Source organism: Diorhabda sublineata, chromosome 4 (assembly GCF_026230105.1).
Source record: "Diorhabda sublineata isolate icDioSubl1.1 chromosome 4, icDioSubl1.1, whole genome shotgun sequence".
In the NCBI taxonomy this organism is placed as follows: domain Eukaryota; kingdom Metazoa; phylum Arthropoda; class Insecta; order Coleoptera; family Chrysomelidae; genus Diorhabda; species Diorhabda sublineata.
In genome coordinates this window covers 28,742,265-28,765,823 of record NC_079477.1, presented here as the reverse complement: position 1 = coordinate 28,765,823, position 23,559 = coordinate 28,742,265, and the positions used below count along the sequence as shown (strand labels likewise).

At 30.0% G+C, this 23,559-nt stretch overlaps 2 protein-coding genes across 4 annotated transcripts; one reads left to right on the top strand and one right to left on the bottom strand.

Moving 5' to 3' along the window:
* Positions 1–1,169: 1,169 nt before the first annotated feature.
* On the top strand, positions 1,170–15,402 carry LOC130443615 (PHD finger protein 12). Of its 2 annotated transcripts, none has more exons than XM_056778396.1 (9): positions 1,170–1,540; positions 1,800–1,984; positions 3,737–4,017; positions 5,717–5,961; positions 6,616–7,159; positions 10,988–11,283; positions 12,499–12,711; positions 12,769–13,001; positions 15,164–15,395. In XM_056778396.1, exons 1-9 carry the CDS (start codon positions 1,493–1,495, stop codon positions 15,297–15,299), a joined length of 2,181 nt encoding a protein of 726 aa, XP_056634374.1. In that variant the 5' UTR covers positions 1,170–1,492; the 3' UTR covers positions 15,300–15,395. The 2 variants fall into 2 exon arrangements, with proteins under 2 accessions (XP_056634374.1, XP_056634375.1); XM_056778397.1 differs by having other exon boundaries at positions 1,184–1,540; positions 12,514–12,711; positions 15,164–15,402.
* A 113-nt stretch (positions 15,403–15,515) lies between these two features.
* LOC130442847 (protein ABHD11-like) lies at positions 15,516–23,148 on the bottom strand. Of its 2 annotated transcripts, XM_056777215.1 has the most exons (8): positions 22,612–23,148; positions 22,110–22,339; positions 21,276–21,407; positions 20,612–20,709; positions 20,005–20,237; positions 19,723–19,952; positions 18,862–18,993; positions 15,516–15,744 (listed from the first exon to the last, which is right to left on the bottom strand). In XM_056777215.1, exons 1-8 carry the CDS (start codon positions 23,044–23,046, stop codon positions 15,570–15,572), a joined length of 1,665 nt encoding a protein of 554 aa, XP_056633193.1. In that variant the 5' UTR covers positions 23,047–23,148; the 3' UTR covers positions 15,516–15,569. The 2 variants fall into 2 exon arrangements, with proteins under 2 accessions (XP_056633193.1, XP_056633194.1); XM_056777216.1 differs by lacking the exon at positions 18,862–18,993.
* Positions 23,149–23,559: the final 411 nt, after the last annotated feature.

Below are 23,559 nucleotides of genomic sequence, written 5' to 3'. Positions count from 1 at the left end.
CGTCCAGGGCAACTTTTCCTTTTTAATACAACGTTAAGTTGTTGCAATGTTATAATAAACTATAATATTAAATTTTTTTAAATTTGCATACCTCAATTAAACTACATTTGCTACATTCATACCATACCATTTGTCCTCAGCAGCACCATTCTGAAAGATTTTTGAACGTGTACAGCTGGACACTTTTTAACCTTTCTCCTATAAAATATACTCCTCCTTCTATCTAACCTCCATACAATTTAGGAGCAATTTTTTTCATATACACAGATTGTTCTCCTTTATTAGGACACGCAGTTGCATAATCAACAAACCTACAAATGCGAACTTTGACCCCTGATTAGATTTTTATTGGTAGTCATGTAACGATAATATTAGGTTAATTTCTTTAAATTTTCTAACACCACACGAATTAGGCCTAACCTCTTTTAGACTGTTGAGTACACTAAATAAACCTTGCAACACTATTTTTTAACTAGTTGGGTAATTTTTGCACTTCTAACCAGTACATTTTATTTTTGTAGATGTTTTATTTATGAAGGGTGCTCTCTATAGTTTTTTTAATTACGATTCTTCCTCTGGATTTATTGGCTGATTAACTACCAAGACCAATGGTTGTCAATTGCCACGGAACATAGGCTATGTTTTTAACAAATCACAAACTGCCTAAATGTATAAATATCATAAACTAAAACAATGTCATCTATGTTAACCCCTAATTTTTTAGTTAGAATATTGTTTGCATTATTAATCAATAGTTGTATAATTTAAGCTGCACATTTATTTTCGTACTGTTAATAAAATTTTCGTTCCGTGATGGATATATTTGCAAAACTTATGGATATAAATTCCAATCTCTAGTATTATTAAAATTTTTAATCACTTCTAAACATGACTTTTTAATAGATTAACTATAAAATAAGACAAGAAACGTAATGCTTGTTATTAGGTGCGCTCTTTTCAATTGGCGTATTTGCTCATCGTTTTATTTTTATGTAGTCAATAAGTCAAATGTAAATATTCTGTTTGGAATGGTGTTTTTGGATAAAACCAAAATATTCCAGTATCAATATGGTAAGAGATATATTTATATTATTTAATAATCAGTCGAACTGCTGACACTTTTAAAGGTTGACCAGACGATAAGGGGAGAGTAGATACAACGCTTATAAATTGGATAAACTGCACAGGCGCTAGAATGACGTTCTTAAAAATGAAAATGGTAGCATCAACAACGGCGCCAACGATGTGAAATGTCATATATAAATAATAAATAACAAAATATTGAGTCCAGAAGCAGAAATAATCAAGATTTAATCAATTAGCTAAGTAAACCAGTGTTCAATGTATTTACGTCAGACGATAAATAAATATCAACAAGGTAGCTTGAGAAATCGTCGGTTTACTAACTTGAAAAAATTTCATATTTAGAAAATTATCCTGGACCACTGTGATGAATATTTAAAAACAACTTAATCAAAATTGTGAGAACAAAATGACTACAATTAAATATGATTTAGATACCTCTGGAGGGCTAATGGATGTAAGTTCGACTGCCTTTTGTTTTTGCATGAAAGTTAAGGCTATAAAATGGCGGAGTGTCATTATTTGCAATATCCGGAGAAAACTAGCATATTTTCTATAATTGAGGCTCGAATAAAGCATTTCTAGGTCTATAATTTTGAAAATATCACAAACTGATAAGCCACAATGAGGTCAGGATCTCATTATGTTGATCCATAAACTGTTTTTCAGTATATAAAAATGATATCAATGTTATAAGGCTGAAACGTATTTTTTAGCAAATTCAAGCCTTAATAGCACCTCCACAAAGTGAAAATGGTGATGGCAAGAATAAAAAACCTGAACATCCTTACTATAAAAGACCTGGTAAAGGACACAATTATGATAGTTGTGATGCTTGTGGTGAAGGAGGAGATCTCATTTGTTGTGATAAGTGCCCATATAGCTTTCATTTTGGATGTCAGTAAGTGTTTGCATATGTTAGATAAATACAAAACTCATTTTTTTCTAGTATATTTGACCAAAAATGTTATTTACCGAGAACAAATTTAACAAATAACAAAGCTTATTCTTTTGCTTGGATTTGAACTATTATCTTTTGTAAATAGTTGAGACAAACTGATATTTGAAGTGCTTGAAACTTATAAAAAATTTTGTCATTAATTAAATATTCTGATACTCTGAGAGAAATTGTAACATCACTACAATGCTTTTATATATTTCTCCAGATTAAACAAATCTTCCTTTTTTCCTGTTAAAAAAATACAAAAAAGCTGACTGTAAATATATTTTGAGCCTGATCTGCACTGCAATTGGTTTATTTTTATTTTATTTCTGTTTGTTGTAAAAAAAATGCTAGCACCAATCCAGCATTTGCTAAATGCTACCAAGGGAGAAAATTTTTCAACTGATATTTATTTTAAAAATGTATTTAACACAATAGTCATGTTAACAGAAAATTTATTCAGTAATGAATAGATTAAGTCTTAGAATAACATTTGTTTTATTGTTACTGCTTTTCTTTTTACTTTTCATTGTTATTAATTCAATTCCTATCTAATTATGTTAAAAAAATGTGGGTGTATATTGCTGCTTCCCTTTGTATAAAGTAACTTTTTCCCATCAGCTTAGCAGCTTTGGGTAAAGAACTAGAAATTGAGTCCACATCTGCATTCTAAAAATTTTATTAAGAACGGATAGTCTATTTAAAACAATTTTGTTACTAGTCATAGACAACTTAAAGTACTTCAACTGAAACCATCTGGTTAAAAAACTCTCATATTTCATAAACTCAATTTCCAGAAAATTAAGTTTCTGTATATATTTCGCCTCAGATATATATAGTTTACAATAAAATTGTGCCATGAAAATCAATTATAATGCAAATTGGTACATTAAATCTAATTTATTTTGTTAATGTGAGAAACATTCAAATGTTTTTGTATCATTAATATTTTAAAATTGTCTTAAAAATTCTTTGTCTTTCTGCTGTGACACTAAGTTAATTTGTTACCTACTACCAGCTTTTTATTTTAATGATATTTTGTTGTAATTATTCATCTCTATTCCGAAACCTACTCAAGCATTGTCATAAAAACTATTTAAACTTCACTTTTTCATGTCTAATTGCAAAGTTTATAGTGTTTTTTAATTATATTATTCATGAAACATGTTTATAAAAATATGTCCTGAAACTGTCCTGTCACGACACAAACTACAGATACTAGATGTGATTACATGTCCATCAAACCTAATTCACTTTTGACCAAAAGTTTCTACTAACGTTCAGAAATGTGGCAAGAAACCCTAGCACAAGATCATGAGAATCCACTAGTAGCGCGGGATGACTCATTTAAAGAATATGCCAATGTACTTTCATCGAAAGGCATCACTAGGTATCAGAAAACAGGCCGATATGGAAACTTTTGAGGGTGCTTTTGTTCAGAAGAAGTGAAAGAGTATGTTGGTAGGATTATTGAAGTTTTCTAATAATATATCTATTCTGCTATGCCTATACTATATAATGTAAATATGGCAATTATAGAAAGTATAGAAAATACTTCTCGTACAAGCTTTAAATAAAATATTCTTTTTTATTCTAATTTAATTTTCTAATAATTCTAATTTATCAAGCAAGTTTCGCATTTATTGCAATTTTATATTAAAAAAATGCTGGAAATATATTGTACATATTCACTTATATTTTTTACCATAGTGATCCACCTCTTGAAGAAAAAGATATACCTATGGGAGAATGGCTTTGCCAATCGTGCAGATATGCCAAAAAACAGGAAAGTGCAAATGCCAGTGCTCCTCAACTTAGAAGTAAGAGATCTAACAGCTCTCCACCTGACTCTTCTATCATTAAAATACCCAAAAAACAAAAGTTGTCCCCTATGGATGTACTGATTGAAGCTGCAAACTCTATGAATCCCAAACAATTTGAATTGCCAAGGTGTATGAGTGTACCTTGTATATTTCCTGGAATAGATAAGGGTTAGTACACATTATAGTTGATACATAATATGTACAACAAAAATGCTGTTTGTTTTAAATGTTTTTAACGTACATCAAAGCATGCATATTCAAGAAAAAACTGAAAATAATTTTGGAAATTCATGAAGTGTGAAAATGAAAGTGAGTGAGCTTTATAATTATTTAAAATTGATGCTGAGATTTGGTGGACGTTATTATCTTTACGTTGTAGATAAAATCGGACACATATAGTTCAAAGTATAAATTCTTTTTTTTTTTCTATTGAATTTCACAAAAATTTTTCATGTGTCGTAAATTTCCGCTGGAAAATACGTTGTTATTTAACGACTCCTGATTCTAATTCATAATTTTACTAGTTACAAATAGTTGAAATATTGTCTGTTTTGCTATGATTAAAAGAATAATATCAAAAACCGTATAATTTCACATAGAACAATAAATCTTTTTTGATTATGTAAATCGAATTATTTGTTTTTGAAAGATTCAATGCGCTTTAAATTGAAACATAAAAGTTTATTCTTCCAATTTGTTACAATAACAAGTTGATAAACAATTATCAAAGAAAGTTCAAAATATGTACGATTCAATTGACAATAATTTTGCTTTTTATCTCATCCTAGAACCATTTCAAGCATCAGTATTAAACTCCATGATTTTTTTAACCAATTTTTACATGCTTTTCTGTCCTTAACAATTTCCTCCAGGGTTTTCCTTGTCTTTTATCCTCCATCCATTGTTTTCTTGGTCTTCCTGTTTACCTTTTTCTTCCTGCCTTAGTTTCTAACCATTCTTCATACTTATTTAACTAAATATTAACTATTTTATAGATTGTTGATGTTTGTCCTGTTTTTTCCCTCATGTGTTTGTTTTCATTTTTAATACTTCAATTTAAACAGAAGTTTCTGGAAAACTTTTTATATTTGAGTCTATAGAATGTAATCATCATATTTTCAGGCATATACTATGATTTGGTGATTTTATATTTTGTACCCTACCTTCTTTTTATTTTTGAATCATAATGTTTATTTTAGTTCAGTGAAAATTGTTTTAAAGCTGATTTCACTGTTTTTGTCTTTAGAGCTAAACTTCATACCTTTTTCAATGTATCAAAATGAAAATTAGTGTTCTTGGTCTATTAGATTTGATAAAAGTTTGAGAATTACCTCAATATTTGATTAATTGAAGGAACTTTAAAGACATAAGTTAATTTGGAAATAAAATAATATCACTTGAGTGATATGGATTTTGAAAGAACAAGTTTTAAATGTAATATGATCACTGGATAAGAGTATAAAAGAAATGATGGTAGTAAAACACAATTTACAGATGAAATAAGGACTAAGAGTAGTCACAGAATACCATTTGATCGAAATACCTAGCGAAAATATTACAGTGAGGTCCTGAAGCAAGTAGAATTGTTGATGGTACACGTTTCATTACGCATCCTTCAAATCTTCATATAAATTCCTATATTAAATACTGTATACTGAAAATTTTATCCTTATGATTTAATTATAATTGAATATTAAAATTAATAGTGACTGATTATTAGTGTAATTATGGTTAGGATATTTGCCTGCATTTATTTTAGTCACCTGTATATTTCTTCAATTAAAATTTTTAAATACAAATTCTGTATTTAAATTATACTAATTGAAGTAAAATGTTATTGACATATCTAATTGATAATATTTCTTAGATATACCATATTCTCAATTGGGCAGAAGAATTCCCAAAATATCCAAAGCTCACGAAAAGGGACCAGGTGGAATAGTACCTTTGCCGGCGAAAAAATGTAGTGAATGCAGAAGGTCCTGCAGAGTAGCACCATTGATTGCCTGCGATTTTTGCGAATCTTTTTATCATTTAGATTGCTTGGATCCACCCTTAACTAATCCTCCTTCTGGTATGTGGATGTGTCCTCTACATGTTGAACATTGTTTAGTAAGTATATTCAATTATATATTATTTTTCCATATCTCTTATATGAGCCCTTTTAGCTCAGCTTAATATTTAGGAACAGTGGGAGCCAAGTGTAATTTTAAATGAATAGTAATTGGCCATAAGGTACATATTTACTTTGTCTTTCCTATCCTAATAGCTTACAAAAATCTAAAACTATTTCTAAAATTGATTAAACCGGGAAAAGTATCAAAATGATAGGCCTAAAAATAAATTAATACATTAATTAGATTATATTCATTAATAGAGAAATATAAAAAATTTCTGTACTTTTAATAGGACCATGTCCTGTTTATTTCTGAACATTTAGCCTTATCCTCAGGTCTTCTTGAGGCGCTGAGCTCCAGCTCTCATACCATCTTTTTGACAGTCTTCTTTTATGTTTCTGGTTGCTTGCCCATTTTACCAATCTGCTTTCTGGCATTATTTCAACCTCATTAACGTTCTGACATCTGACCACATCCTGAATTTCTAGTTCTTTTCTAATATCAATATATTTGCAATTTTTTTACTTGAGAGTAAGAATTCTTATAGAGACATACCATGAAGTTTTGTACCCCTGATTTAGTCTATTAAGTATTGTTAATAAAAGAAAATTTGATTATATACACAACTAATTAGTGTTTTTTGCTTTAGGACTCTACTTTACTCACATCAGTATCAGCGACGGAACGAGTCAAACTGTGGGATAAATTTACTGGTCCAGTAGATCAAGATTCGGTAAAATTACAATTTTTTCGGAAAATACATAGAAAAAACCCCCCGTTTCGTATTAAAACCAAACTACCACCTAAAAATTCAGTGATGGTACCAGATATGGTTAAATATCATTATAAAAAACCTGTTAGTTTACTTCCAAGGCTCCGAGATGTTTTAAGGTTAGAATATGTTGAAAATAGACGACACAATATAGAAGAAAACATAGTAAAAGTAGAGGATGTAGAAGTTTGTGAGGACAGTGTTAAAACTGAAACAGAACATGACGAATTTCTAGAAGTAAATAATTGTGATATTAAAAATAAAAATTACGAGGACAGTTCTAGTGCTAATATTCAAGATTGGACAGTTGTGAATGGTTACCTAAAAAATGAAAATTTGAATGGAGGATTTTTTGAAAAGGAACTTATTAAAAAGGAGCACAATTTCATTAATGATATGATATCTGGACTGACAACTGAAAGTGAGTATTGATCATTTTAATCTCATTTAATTAGCATTTTCCATAGCATATCTCAAAACTGCTAATTAAAAATAATTTATTAATTACATGATAAAAACATATGTCATAAAGATTATCTTGGGTGGTGCTCCATTGTCATGTCTTAGTCAGCTAGCCGATTCTTTGTTTGTTTAAAAATTCTAGAAGAAGATGAAATAGATTTAATTACATCATTCTATTGTGTAATTTTAAATTTTAAATTGCACTGTAAAAAAGCTAATAAGCTGTAAGTTGGTTTTACTGAGATCTAAATACTAGCGGTATTAGGGATTTTAAGGAACTTTTTGCAGTGATGTAGTCTGGAAAGGCTCACAGAAGAGTGCATTTTGCCAATAAAAGACTTTCCTGTGTTAGCTTAGTTATTTAATTTCCTATTTTTTTTGGCACGCTCATATCCATTGATGACATGGAACGCTGCTTGACTATCAGTATTAATTGCTATGTCACATTTTTGTTAGCTTTTTCCAGAAATCTTTCAATTGCAAGTATTTCTACCTGTTATCAGCACCAAATACTATAGTGCCAGCTATTATGGTTGTTTTTAAAAAATATGGGTATCTTTTAATATTTTTCTATATTGAGTTCCTTTTTACTTAGCATTTTGGTAAAATTCTTTTTGATACTTATGATTGTTTTATCGCTGAAAAGAACAGCTGATTAGAGAAGTAATGCTTTACATAATTTCGAAGTTGTGGAGTTTTATCTTCTGTAATAGGATTTTGTAATTATACAACTTTGATCTCAATATCTAAATTTTACTTTTTAAATTTACTAGATGCTGAATTGTCTTTATTTGAAAAATGATTTGAATCCAAGAGTCAAAATCTTTTTGTATTCTAGCAAAAAAATTTCGTTTTCCTTGCAAAATGCCGTGACATGAAGTGTAATTGAAATATTTCTTATAATTTGTCTTATTTTATAGTTAATTTTATATGAAATCATGAAAATTTTTACATTGCTACATTATACTGATCTAATCGACCAAAGAATTTTTAAGACAAAGAGTATCTTCTTATTATGAATATGTCTTTGGTAAAATATGTTATTAGCTGACTCAACATAATAACCTGCATTTATTCATGCATTGTTTATGTTCAGCTAATCAAAATATGTCTTTATCTTTCTCCATTGCATACCAATAATTATCAATATCAATCATGAGTAATGCTTCAATATAAAAATATAAAAAATCAATTTTTAAGCTTAGTTAGTGATTTATTGTGAGTTGTGTGTGAACAACTGGTACAATGGAAGCTTGTAAGGATATTTTTTTTATAAATTCGTTTACATTTAAAATACTACTATATTATATGTAGGGTTATCTATAAAGAGTGGTTACTGGCAATGTTTGATAATTTTAAGAAAAATTTGGATCAAACAATGTGAATTGAATTATTAGTTATGGCAAAGTATTACAAAAGAATCGTGAATTTCAAAATTCTATATAACAAGTAATTACATTTCATTGAGGGATCCAAAAGGGCTTCTACCCAGAGGATACATCAACATATATTTTATTGCAATTTTTGTAATGATGTTGTATGGGTTATTCAATTTAAAATTTTCTTTTTTTTTTCTCTGTAACTAAGCATTTGCCCATATGATTATGTAGTTATCGATTAATGTGGAATGTTCTAAAATGTTTTTGAACTATTTTAAAAAAAGAAGTTGACCAACGAAAATTTCAAAAAACCGTTAAAATAGGAATTATAAAATTATAAACATAAATTTCTTTCTAACCTCGACTTTTGTTTATTAATGATTATCAAACTGAACGCTTTTTCTGCCAAAACTTAATATTTTACTAATCTAGTACTAAGTACTTATTTTCCAACTTTCTCGTACTATGCTTTTAAAGTTAGCTCTAGAATACTTTTTATGGAACATTGTAAAATATGGTATCATATTAGCTGAGAAAAACCCTAGCCCTGCAGAGGAGCAATTCTTATAACAGGGTTACCCTAACATACTCTTCTTTAAAATTTTTCTTATCTTACCAAATTGTATCTCCAATTGAAAAAAAGGTGATAAAGAATGACCTTTCCAACTCAAGAAGTTTGCTAACATTGTTGCAATAGTTTTAAACTGTATATCTGTAAGTCGTTTTACCTTCACTAGGAAGAAAACAATCTTAATCTCAAGTGTATCAAACTAGATGGGCAAGATATTAAGTGGAAAACAGAAGGGCAATATCTGGAACTCACACTAGATAGTAAACTCCTCTGTAACAATCATGGCGTATGGGGCAGTAGTTTGGGGTACTAGAATTAGTGTGGACACCACAAGGAACAATCTCTCAAAGGTACAAAGTACAAAAACTGGCATGCATAAGCGAAACTGGAGTAATGAGATAATGCCCAACAGCTGCATTAGAAGTGATGCCACCACTCCATATTGTTTTGGAAAGCGTGGCAGAGAAAACGTCACTCGGAATGTTCATAGAAGGAATTAACAAGGAAAAACCTTCCTCAGAAAATGACCAAATCTGCCTTCGGAATGAAATACAAAAAAGTTTTGACTCAATACTAAGTTGTATACAGCATATAGCTAGCTCCAAAACTGGATTAGAAATGTACAAGCTTAGTAAGCCTGGGCAGTACACCAATAATTTTTCAAGCAGAATTATATGCAATTGAAAAATGTGTCCAGTTTAATCTAAAAAGGAATTATTGCAAAAAGGAGATCATCTTCGTGCCCAAGAAGTCATTAGAGATCTAAGCTTCAATATTATAAAATTCAAACTGTTTTGGGAATGCCTGAACGAGCTAGGCAAGAAAAATAAAGTTCCTTGCAGTGGATTTCAGGACACACTGGAGTGGGAGATAACAAAATGGCAACGAGGGACCTAGGACCAATAGAAAAAGCACTCTTGAGAAGCTATAACCAGAGAAGGTCTGCTGAATGTATCAACCTAAGTAAGAAAAATCTACGAATACTAACAGAAGTCTTATCCGGGCCCTGTCGCCTCAATAGACACATTGAAGAAGTTTATTTATTGATATTTTCTAACTGTTTCAACTCTGTGTGTAAATACTTCTATAACTAAACTACATAGGATCGACAATGTTCGGAAAACACAACTAAAAACGATTTAAACAAAAAAAAACTATTTAAGAAACACGAGAAATACAATCCAAACAATGCCAACCAAAGGTTATGTTTGCCTCCCAGCGGCCATATTGGAATCATAAAGTCAAAGTCTTGGAATGTCCTAATCCAGATTTCTATAACATAACCTCTTAAATCAGGAGCGCATCTGTAAGCTGGCTGTGAAATTGTAATAATTTAGGTTGGTAGAAATGATGTACTAGAAGAAACAATTGAATAATTAACATAAGTTTGAATTTTGAATTGTTTGACAGATATAAGATCGACTGAAAATGAGAGTTTAATAGATTTTGTATAATATTTACTTTGATATAAGGATAAATATCATTAGTATAAGGTAAATATAATTATTATGCAAATGTAATTCTGGTAAAATATTTTAAAATAGCCATTTCGACTTGTTGGTTATCTGCCAAAACAAAACAGGTAAGTTTAAAATTTGAACGGATCATAAAAATTAGTAGTCTATATCTAGGACTTCTTTGGAAAAACATTAATCACTGAATTATTAAATTTTTCCCAAAGTTTGTTAAATGACGACAAAGGAACACTTTTTAGAATAAAGGGAGTGGAATATAATTGAAATTTATTTTCTCACTCTACCTATAACTGTCAGTATTTTGAAATTGACTAGTTTATATAATATTTGTAACTAAATTAAAAAGTATTTTCCATTTGCAGTTGAACTAGAACTTAAACAACTTGATGACAGACTGATTCGATTACTAGCCTATCAACGTATTCAGCAATTATTGAATTCCCCATCATCAACAAATAATCTATTTTCACCAAGTGTTAGAGAAAAATTTCGCCATATGCCATTACCGAGTGAATTATTAACTCCTGCTGATATCGATAGGATATCTAGGGTATTTTCAAGTCCTAAAAAGAAAACGAAATCCAAACCTGCAATTAGAGCAAGAGCAATGATGTGTCCTGTTGTTTCCAAACATTTTTACAACGTTCGCACTACAGAGGTAAGCATAATATAGAAGAAGCTGAGTAGTTTTTGCTTATTTTTATTTAAATAAATAATTGAAATACTTTGAGTCGCTTTTATTAGAAATTAGAAAATTATGATAATACAAATCAAAGTTTTATAATTTTTAATTAGAATTAACTTTTCTATTTGTTTGATCTATTAGGTACTATGCTTTAGTTCTCCAGTTGTTATGAATAATGTCAATTACGATAAAATTTTTATTTTTCTACCATTTGTTGAAGAAATATAATAAAGGTTTTAATTCGTTTATGAACATGTCCTATTAGGGCTGTTGGTGGTGGTGATGATCGATCTGTAAGGCCATTTTCAGAATGATCAAACAAAGAGGGTATAAAAAAATTGGAAGTTTGATCATCTCTAACCAAATACATAAGCTAATATCTTATCAGTGGCGATATGATTATAAAGACAGGCATCGGAAAGAACCTTATTAAGAAAAGAGACTGGGAAATGGGATCCACCACCCAAATTTTAAAACTAAATACTATTAAATAATACACACATTATAAAAAAACCTGACGTTGGATTATTTGGGGCTGGTACCAGATACTCATTATGAGAATATTTGTATATAAATGTCTTGCATACAGGAATACTTGCAGTTGATAGATTTGTAGGAAGAAACAGATAGATATGTGATATAGCCATTCATTTTGGGCAGTAAAGTAGCTTTGAAAGCCTCCTATGTTACCGACTGGCATGAGATACATAGTTTCTTTTTTTTCTGATCACACATGAATTAGTGGTAGCCAATAGGAAAGAAACATAAACACTTTTTATTAGGAACATTCGTGGTGTAGAAAAATGTATTTTCAAGAAAGACATTCAGAAGAATAACATAAGTAGTAAGATTTTAACACAACAAGCTAAGTCTATTACCTGTTGCCTCAGATAATAATAGGTCTGATGGAAAAAGTCAGCAATCATACAATTTTAGAATGCTTGGCTGTGTCATGTGAACCCAAAAAAATGTATGGGATAAGAAACCTGTAGGAGCGAGGATCTAACCTTCTTAAAGACAGCACCGATACTGGAATTATTAGAACTGCGTTTTTGGAAGGTATGGTAAAATAACCTCTGGTAAAATGCAATGCAATGTATTTATGTATCTAAGGATACTAATACTGTAAATATTAGGAAATAAAGTTGAAAGATTTCTATTTGCATAGCTTAAGAACTCTAGTTTTAGAATTATATATTGCAGGTGGATCCGACAGATGTACGGCATGATGCCAGTTTCATGGGATTTAGACCCACAGTTTCGTTGCGTTTTCCTGAGGCTGTAGCCATGCGTTATAGGGTACTGAACGTGGGAAAAGGCTCCGCTAACGAAGTCAATTTGGAGAAGTTTGGGTATTGTAACAACATTGTTCCAAAACACGCAGTCATATTTTATGATGAGGTATAATTTTATAAATATAATTATTTTGTTCTTATTATTGATTAAACATGTTTTTAGTATACAAAACATTTTGAATTAATAAATTATGCACCACATGGAACCTACGTGAATAACATATTATATTCCAATAATATTTGTACAAAACGTCCAGATTTACATGCTTCAAACGAAGAAAAAAGTGCCAATATAGAGATGCAAGTTAGAGATATAATTGACAAAAAGAGGAAAGTTAGTAGACCAAGAAAATCTTCGTTTGAATCTAAGATGTCTGCCGTCGATTGTATAGAAAGGTATTGAAAATTTTTTTATATAGTAGCAATTCTAATGTCAAGAAAAATGCAAAAAATTTCCTCGTATTGAGTCTTCCACTTAACAAGAAGTTCAAGATATGAAGTATGTATTTGATGGCTACAATTTCAACTTTAGTAGCGATTTTTGAAAACATATTTTTGGTGTTGAGTTCAAAAAAAATCGTACGTATTTATTGGGATCAATTACATATTTAAAAAAATCTGTTATCTTGTTTTGCTGTCAAGTATTTGCAGATGCTTTATCGATAGCAAATAACGAACCAAACACATAATCTTCTACATCATTACATCTTTCAACATAAATCGTAGTTTGTTAATTGATGATCTTGCTTCTTTAGTTGATATGAATGGTGTTCAACATCTAAAGTATAATCAACATCATTTTGATTAACTGTGTCAAGAATTCCAATGTTAGTAAATGTTCCATGTTCCAGTGAATGTGATTTCTCCATCACATGTCACATAATCTTTGAAAAGAACTTCTGCATTTTGCAGCTTATTCGAATCGGCTTCAATGTCTATATTCGGTTTACGAGCTTTTTTTGATGCTTCTTGTAATATCAAGAAATCACAGCTTTTGAAGGAGTTTGAAATTATAATTTCAGATACACTTCCTAAGCTATGTTTGCTATTCTAATTATATACGAACTGTTGATAAGCGAAGCAAACTGTTATTCTATATCTCTTATCATTTTCTTTCTGTAACAAGTTTTTGATTGTTCCTTGATCTAAAGGCTATCGCTTGTATTGGGTAGTAAAAGTTTAACTGTCACAGCTTTCATTGGCGGAATTAGGTTGTGAGATGTACGGAGTATCAAACATAAGGTGGCCCATATACTTGAATCACAAAAGTTCTTTGTATTTAAGGAATTTTAGATTATTGACTTTTGACTTCATACAATTCTTCAGTATTGAAATCAACTTTGGAATTTTAAATGGAACACCCTATATTTCATTGCGTTTTTTGATTTAGTAGTAAAAACAAAGGTAACTTTCATAAGACCCTAATTGATTTTCGCGCGGTTTAGGAAATATTTAAGGTTATTTGAATGTTTATTAAAAAATCATATTTGGAAAATTCCGCAAAATAAAAATGAGGCTAACTGGCATCATTTGCAAAATGAATTTTTAAACACAAAACTTAGGTTTATTGTATTTTCGAGTCTAGAATCATACTGAGTGTCTTTTTTTTACTGTATGAGTTTAGAATTTTGTAAAATATTTGCAAAGAAATCAAATATTCAATATACAGATTGCCGCAACATTATCGAGACATGATTTTTTGGCAAGACAGTAGTCCATATCATTGTGTTCAACCTGTCATAAATTATCTACTCCAGCATTACAATATAACTATCTGTAGAAATGGGACATATGCAAGTCCTGCTTTAACGCCGATGGATTTTTTTTGTGTGGAACTTTAAAAAGTAGAAATAATTATACAGTGGCAGAACTGAAAGAAAAAATTCGAAAGGAAAGGCAAGGTATTCTACCTGCATTGCAGAAAATGGGGGGTAGATAGAAAACAAATTGTAAAATGCTGGTCTTTAAATATGATTAGGGTATTTCAATTGAGTATGTTTTATTAATATTCTGTATATTCATACTTTAAATCTCTCGAGATGTAAATAAAATGTTTCTTGTTTTATAATCAAACGGGCACATGTTTTTCTCTGGTCTTCTGCAATTTGAGTTGAATGCAAACTCTTATATCATGAGAGTACATTGCATGGTTATTTATGACTAGTGCTGACCACATTTTTCGTGAAAAGCACAGAATATAGGCATGACGTACAAATTACTCAAAATTGCCACAAAGCGAGTTTTAGCAGTTTATGTGATTACTTTTATTCGTGTATTCTTTACCTTTATTTTTATTTAACGACTCCACAAGAGCTATCAAGAAAAATTAACATTCTTCGCCGCTAGTATCAAACGCAACACTCTTAAATACACATTTGCCAATACTGATCCATAGTAACATATAAAAGAGATAACTGTTATCATAAACCCAATAAGCAACGGTATTTCCAGAGTAGAATGGTTGAGAGCTCAATTTTCACTCAAAATTTGTGTATATAGTATTAATATCGATTGATAGTAGAACAATTTTGTTTCTGATTTAAAAAAACTTGTTGTAGGTTAGAATGTTGTTGTGCAAACAGTCCAGATGATTTAAAAAAAGGTTGGGAAGGATCTGCAATATTGAACCACGGTTCGTTGCTTCGTTTTGGATGCGTCTCCTTCGTCTTTTCAATTGTTGAAAGTACAAATTAATGAAGTTATTTATTGTAAATAAATGTTATTTTTTGTAACTAATTGTATAATATTAAACATCAGCCATTGATATTAAGAATAAAGTATTTTTATTACCTCTCTGTTTCAGTTATTTTTATTTTATATTGTTTGGTAATTCCCGATCTGACAGCAATGTTATCACAACATACAGATCCTTTACAGGACATTCAAGTAACCGGGTGAAAGGAAAAAATATTTGTTCTATTAATTTATTGTTCAATACGAATATATCATAGCAACATATCACAGTTAATTAGACGTAGATGACTTGAGTTGGGTGGCGTCAAAACGTCTATTGAGAAACTCTAGTGTAATTGATAAAAACTCTGCTGGTTTTTCACTATGTAACCAGTGACCTGCTCCTTCTATATATTTCAACTCCGCATTTGGAAATAGTTTTAGAATTCTTGGAAAGTCACTTTTCCTGGAAAACAACGAAAGTTATATGTAATTTGATTTGATACTATATAAGAAAAAATTCAAAATATTTTTCTGGCTACTTATATGATTTACCTAATATTTCAAACAACTGATCAAATCTTTACTATTCGCTGCCTGTTGGGAAAGTGCTATGAGCACCATATTTCCGTACACCTGCTCTTCATAAATTACAAACAAGCTTATGGCAGTGTTCATCGATCTTACCTCTACAGCACCCTGCATCTTTTTGGCATTCCTTTGAAACCTATTCGCCTGATGAGACCGAGAACAAAGTGAGATAGCGAGACCTCACGAGAATTCCAAATAGGACGAGGTCTCGCACGCCCTCTTTAACCTGACACTGGAAAGAGTCATCAGAAATATCGAAGTTAATAGAGTAGGAATTCTGCTCAACATCAGTAGAGAATTGTGCAATAGATCCGTTTTTCATTCAGTAATCGTACGACTTTAGTCGGAGACTGAAGTATGCTCTATTGCCCGCATTCACACGTTTTTCTTTGATTGCTTCATCCATTTTCATTAAATGTTGACAGTAAATATCAGAATGCTCGTTTGGTTCATTGCAAGCAGCTCAAAAAACAACAACACCTTTGTAATCTCACCAAACTGATAGCATGAGCTTTTTTGTTGTTTTTCAGCTTTAGATATGGTTTGTGCTGGTTAATGTGATGATTCTTTTCAAGAAAGGGTCGGTTTTATTTCGTTTAAGGTAAATATCGCAAATGTCGATTCTTTGTGTTAAATGAATTCGTGATATACCCAAATATCAAGCTTTTTAACTAGCCCAAGACATTTTAAATATTTTTCAATTGTTGTGTGCGATACATGTAGCCTCTTCGCAACCTTTTGAATAGTTATATGACGATCCTCTTCAATTATGACTTTGATTTGGTCATTAACTTCAGTAGGATATCAATAAATTGAAAAAATTAGAAGGAGGAATAGGAAAATATTCTAAATGGAATTGGTGGTCATAGAACAGAAAAGGTTAAGAAGAAATGTTATAAAGTAGATGGAATCAAAGAAATTTCTGCAAGAAATAATGGATACAGTGATGGAATTAGTATGGGACATGAATAGTATTATGAGAATTGAAGTATTGATAATTATAAATGTGAAATTTATGATAAATTGCATAATAAATTTATACAAAAAAATATTAGGAATGCCAGGAATAAAGAAATGAAGATATTAGAATAAAGAAGTTACAGTAACGATGAAGAAGCAGATAAGATTAAGAATGTAATTGAGGATTGTAACAAGGATAAAGAAGATTAAGAATGTAATTGAGGATTGTAACAAGGATAAAGAAGATTAAGAATGTAATTGAGGATTGTAACAAGGATAAAAGAAGTGTTGTTAAAAATCGAATTAAAGAATATAATGGATTAATAAATAATGAACCGAGAATAGCCAAGAATCACATCCACGAACTTAGGTTGAAAATATGGAAAATTATTAAACAAAAACCTACCATGTACCTTAAACCATTAGGTCTGAATGTGGATTACTCTTATTTCTAAGTAAGATTTTCATGTTTAATTTTACATTTCATTTGATTATTTTACCCACAAAGTTCTTATTAACTCAATAAGTGACATATTTATATCTTGTATTTATTTAAATTGATGTATACATCAAGCTGTTATGTATTGTAATTATTTTGATACATAAAACGGAATTGTTAATATTTGTAATTTTTATATTATTTTCTTAGAAAAATATTATTGGTTTCATTCATATTAATAAAATTATATGCACAGAACTGGTATTATAGTTGATACAACACATTGTATTATTCATAATAAAAGATTCCACAAACTTAAGGCCTACATAATACATTTTACTTCATTTTCAACCTTCCAATAATAGTACGTTTATTCAATTGAGGTATTCAGTAAATTACATGTACAAAGACAAAATAAATCTTAATAGATATTAACAATTTTAAATTCGTATAAACTCAAAAATGTAATGGAACTAAAAAATATGTCATAATAAAATAGAAAATTAGCCCAAAAAGGTTTAAAATCTAACTAATAATATAAATAAAAAAGATTTTATTGTAACCAGAATAGCAGTTTGAAAAATTCAGTAAACCTTCTGTGAAGTCGAAAAAGAATCATTATTTTAATTGAATTATATATAGAGTGTAGACATTCGACAGTATGTAATGGATAAAATCAGAAAATTCTCGACCAATTTTAAAAATTCTTTCACTGATGGAAAACTAAATAGGATTAAAAAACAGATATACTCAAGTGAATTTCATTGTAACCCCAACTGAAGTTTATCTATCCAACTACTTTTTCGAATTATTATTCAGCACACGTTGAGAAAACGATTTATGATACATAAAATGATGCACTACATGTTTATATTTCTTAAAAAGTCAGAGACTGTAAGTCTAACTATTATAAATACAAAAACAATATTTGTTTTTTCTTGTAAACCGCAAACAATACTTTATTTTAATGAACTTTCAAACGCTCTATATAAAAAGCTACCAACTAGCTGCACTGTAAAAAAAGATAAAACCATCTACAGGAGTTAAAACAGGAACTGACACACCTGGGAAGCTATAACTAGAAAAGATCTGTTAAATTTATCAATCAAGGCAAGAGCAACCCTACGATTACTGTACGGGCACTGTCGCCTGTGTGGGCACCTGAAGACACTAGACTTAGCAGATATTGTGATAAGTGTGAGACACTACGGAACTCCAGAGCACTACACCTGGGAACGTATAAAATAGAATCTTTGGTAGCTAGAGGCATCCCAAATTCTGAAATTGGACTATAACATCTGTAAACACTGAGGATCTCAAATATCACAGCTAGAGAAGGAGACACAATAGATTCTTTGGGTTCCAGTGTACATGGTACCCTAATATATATATATATATATATATATATATATATATATATATATATATATATATATATATATATATATATACCATCTGGCTTTATATAAATTGTTTCAGTTTCAATCTGTTAAAATTTCTTTTGTTATATAAAATTTAAAAGGGAGGTTGAAAGAAGCCGTAAATTTTGTATTGGAATTTTCCAAAGAAAACTTATATTTAATACTGACTTACTGAATGTGATCTGATTTTCCGCCTCCTAAAAATAATGTGGGTCCATCAAAAGACAAATTAAAAATAGCCGGAAACTTTGACATTACTTCAAAATGATCCAATAGTGTTTTAGTATTAAACCTCCAACCATAGCTAAGATAAATTCATTAAATTAATTATAATTATTATTAAGACGTACTTAGTATTGAAACTATAACAATGTGACAAAAATAATTGTCACTGATTCACTTTCTAATACAGAAACCACTAAGAAAATATCAAATGAGATTTGGTTGAATCAAAGCCATATACATAGTATGGAAAACCTAACTGTGAAGATCTTTAAACAAGTATTTCTAAAAGAAGTTTCTACATGCTTATTTTTGACAATAATCAATAAAAAGATTATGAAGAAGAAATAGGTTCAATTACTTCAACAAATGAGAGCAATAGTCCAACATAAAATACTGTTCTGGTAAAACAGGCTTTCCTCCAATGAATAGCTGCGGTACTCAAACTGTTTGGTTGGTCTATTGAAATATTTTAAACTTACAGATGTTAAATACCTTCCAGTAAGTATGAAATTTGAAATTTTCTTACTAAACAATACAACAATTTAAGCATGACAAAGTCTATTTCATACGCATACAAAAAACTATTTGAACACGTTTTTGAAAATTGGTTTTCAAATAGATCGACCAGGATCGGTAATTGTTGTGAACACAATATAACAAAGTAGAAGCAGCTGCAATAAAAAAAATATGTAATGACTCTATAATGAAAGTTTAATTAAATCTTTATATCCATAACCTGAGAAGATATGCAGTAAAAAATTAAAATATTTCTTAAAAATGTACAAATACTTATTTTTAAAATAAATACCTTCCATCACTTTTTTGGACAAGATTAGTGAGTAGTAATGCCAGCATTAATTTGTGTCGAATAACGTTGTATAAATTTTCTCCTATTATTTTTTTAGCTTCACGAAGAGATTTATTTGAAGGGATATGTATACGTTTTAAACTACTTAAGACATTGGGAATTATTTTGGTCGAATCACTGGTCGAAACTGGTGACACGTCAGCTACAATTAATCTTTCAACTAAATCAGGCTGAAAACAAATGTTTATACGAATTTTGAATTATTTTTTTAAATATATTTACATATTTTAGAGCAAACAGCATGGCTGTTCGACCACCCATGGAATGTCCCAATAGATTTACTTTTTTCAATTCCATTTTTTCTAAAAATCTTTTCAAATCTGTTGCCAAGCAATCGTATGTATGTTCTTTGGAATGAGGTGAATCGCCGTGATTTCTGGCATCTATTGCAATAACTTTCGATTTACTACTATGATGAATCTTTTTGCACATGGTATTCCAATTATTTTTCGATGCTAAAAATATATTCTTTACTTCTTTTATAAAAAAAATATAGAAACAGTCTTCAAAATATAGATCTAATAGAGAAGGATGAAAGTTAGTTAGATTGGAAATGTGAAGAATATGAAAAGAGAAAAAAGTAGAAACCTAATAATTGAGTAGTTTAGCAATTTGAGAAATAAGGAAAAGTGTAACGGACTGCACTTCATCATTCAAGACAATATTTATGGATAAGACCCATGGAGACAATTGACAATGATTCATCAATATTTGAATGGATACAGTACTTCCACAACGAGAGGTTGAAGTCATTTACTTAAGAGAAAAAAGCTAAATGACAAATCATGTTTGTCATTTGAAAGGTATAGAAAATAATGTTCAATTGTACCTAAAAATCCATGTAATACCACCAAAGGGATTGGTTTAGAATCTTCTGGTAGATAACTTGTAGTTTCATATGAATTATAGGCCAGATCCAAATTTTTGCTGTAATCATTGGTCGATTGAAAATTAAATGCAAATGTTTTGGACGAGGTAGTGAAGTTCTTTTTTACAGTTTTCACGACGGTTTTTACATGATGATGAAGATACATGTTTAATGAAAATACACAGAAATTTTGACACTAACCTATAAGCATGTCATATATGACATAACAAGGTGATAGTTTCAGTTTTCTTGAGTCAAATAATTTCGCTTTTTTATTAAAAAAAAATTGTTAACTGAAAAGTTCGTAAGCTTGAAAAATTGAGAAAATGAAGTAAAAAAGGAAAATATACAATTACACTCCTTTCAAGAAATTAGATTGATGTTATTTAATATGAACAGACAATGTAATAGTGCAATTTTGCTGCATATCAACCATTGTATTAATTTTAATAATTTAATTTGACTCGTTAGTACTTGTATCAAACCTTAATTTGTGGATTCTATCCATTATTTAAAGTAAAGCAGTTTCTTATATTGAAATAATCACAATTTTCATTTAGGCAGAATGAGTTAAATGTGTACAACTTTTTTGGAATTATGTTTTTACTCAGATAAAAATACTTACGGTACAAAATCTGATTTCCCACCAGCCAAAAATAGAGTTGGACCTTCATATTGCAAGTCATTAACTATTGGAAATCTAGTGACACAATTAAAATTAGCTAATAATCCATGGATATTTATTCTCCAATGAAAACTGAAATTTTAGAAATAATATCTGAAATACTTCAATAAAAACTAATATTTTAGAAATCATATTAGAACTACTTCCATAAATGATATATCAGCTAACTCACTCGCCAGACTGGGATGCATAATTCAATCAATAAGCCTAGAACCCATTCATATTATAGCCAAAATTGATGCTATAAAATCTCTCAATGGTCTACTTGCAAGTCAGGCTTAGCGGCAATGGGTAGACATCTGGCATGAGATAAGCTGAGGCAAACATAGATGGGTCTTATGCCTCTATTAACATACAACTGCTCCAATTAAATAAGCGCTAAATTATATTAGTACTGGACTTTTAACTAGACACTGTCATTTAATATAAAATCTTCACACTATGGACCACTGGTACATGGAGGAGGAAGAAACTACAGCCCACATAATCTATTAGTTAGTTAGCACTCACACAAGCTTGGTACAAACACTTAGGCAAGCCTCACAGCTTGTGGGGGCACGACAAGCCTATGTGCTTAAAGGCACTTGGCCACCCACTATCCTACTATGAACTATGATTTTTGGAATTACAGATACATATTTAAACATTTGCGTATAAAATTTCAATATAGGTTATTCTTATAGATGAAATCATACAATGAGTGATGATATACTAAAATTACCCAATAAAAAAACATTGATTCACAATTTTTTTGGATTTTATCATTTAACATACCTGCCCTTATTTTTTTCAACTAAATTAGTTAACAAAAAATCCCTAAGTCCCTTATCTTCTATAGATTTAGACAACTCCATATCTACTTGTGATCTACATTGTGACATAGGGATGTTTGAAGGTAATTTAATATTTTCCATAATTTTAAATAAATTTGGAAGAGTATGCATATTTGGACTATCACTTATAGGAGAAATATCAGCCACAATCAACCTTTCAACAAGTTCAGGCTAAAAATCCAATTAGACTCGTTAGTTCTGCAAAAAAATCCCAAAACACTAAACAATTATCTTCATTAAGTAAACATATTTGTATATAATTATAATATACGAACTGAAATAAATTTAAATACAATCACAATTTTCTTCATCTGATATATTTTTAAATATTATAAAAAGTAATGATCAACATTGAATATGCCTGATTTTCAGTTACCTATTTTATCAATTCACCCAAAATATATCATGAAATTTAGCTACAAGAACTTGAAATTACAACTTACATATTTTAAAGCAAATAACATAACTGCTCTTCCGCCCATGGAATGTCCCATTAAAACAGCTTTCTGAATATTTAATTGCCCGTATAAAGATTTTATGTCAGCCGCCAGATGTGCATAGGTATGTTTATCACTATGAGGACTATCCCCATGATTTCTCGTATCAACAGCAATGATTTTTCTAGAAGGGTTAAATTTTTGATTGTAATACTTACATATACTATTCCAATTAGATTTCGAACCGAATAAACCGTGTACAATAATAAATGGATTACTTTGTACAATTTCATTACCAGTACTTTCATAAGTTGCATAAGACATATCTATTGGTTCTAAAGTTTCTGTACTGCTAATGCACCTTGATATAATTGATTCTGTTTTTGCATAAATCGAAAAGAAAAAACGGGAAAAGTTGTTTTGATTTTTAATTGCAAACATTTTGTTATTAACTGTAGATTATTCTAATATTATTTTACAGTTTGGTTATGTTATTTAAAAATTATATTCTGATTACAGGTTCGGGATCGGAATGTTCGGGAAGTATCGGGATCACGTTCACTATTGTTCAGAAACTGATCGAAGTAATCGGATCACAACCAAATCATAGAGTAAATATTAAAGATAGAGAGAGTGAGGTTGTTCAAGCTGGTCCTAGCTGCTAATAGAGAAAAACAGAACATCGGTATACTATACTCTCTCTCTACTCTATTCTGATTGGATCGCCATAACAATTTTAATAGCGAGTAGAGAGTGGTTCCAAAACTCGTTTTCTCTACCTTTAATATAGGATAAATATGATCAGCTGACGGGTTGATTCGTTTGTTATTGTTTTTTTGTACTTTAGAAATGAATAATTCCCCTTAATATATCATTAATGATTAATTCTTATCACCGTAATTGACATTTTAATGAGTCTTGTAGTTTTTATACTTTTTATATGGGCGTGTAAGT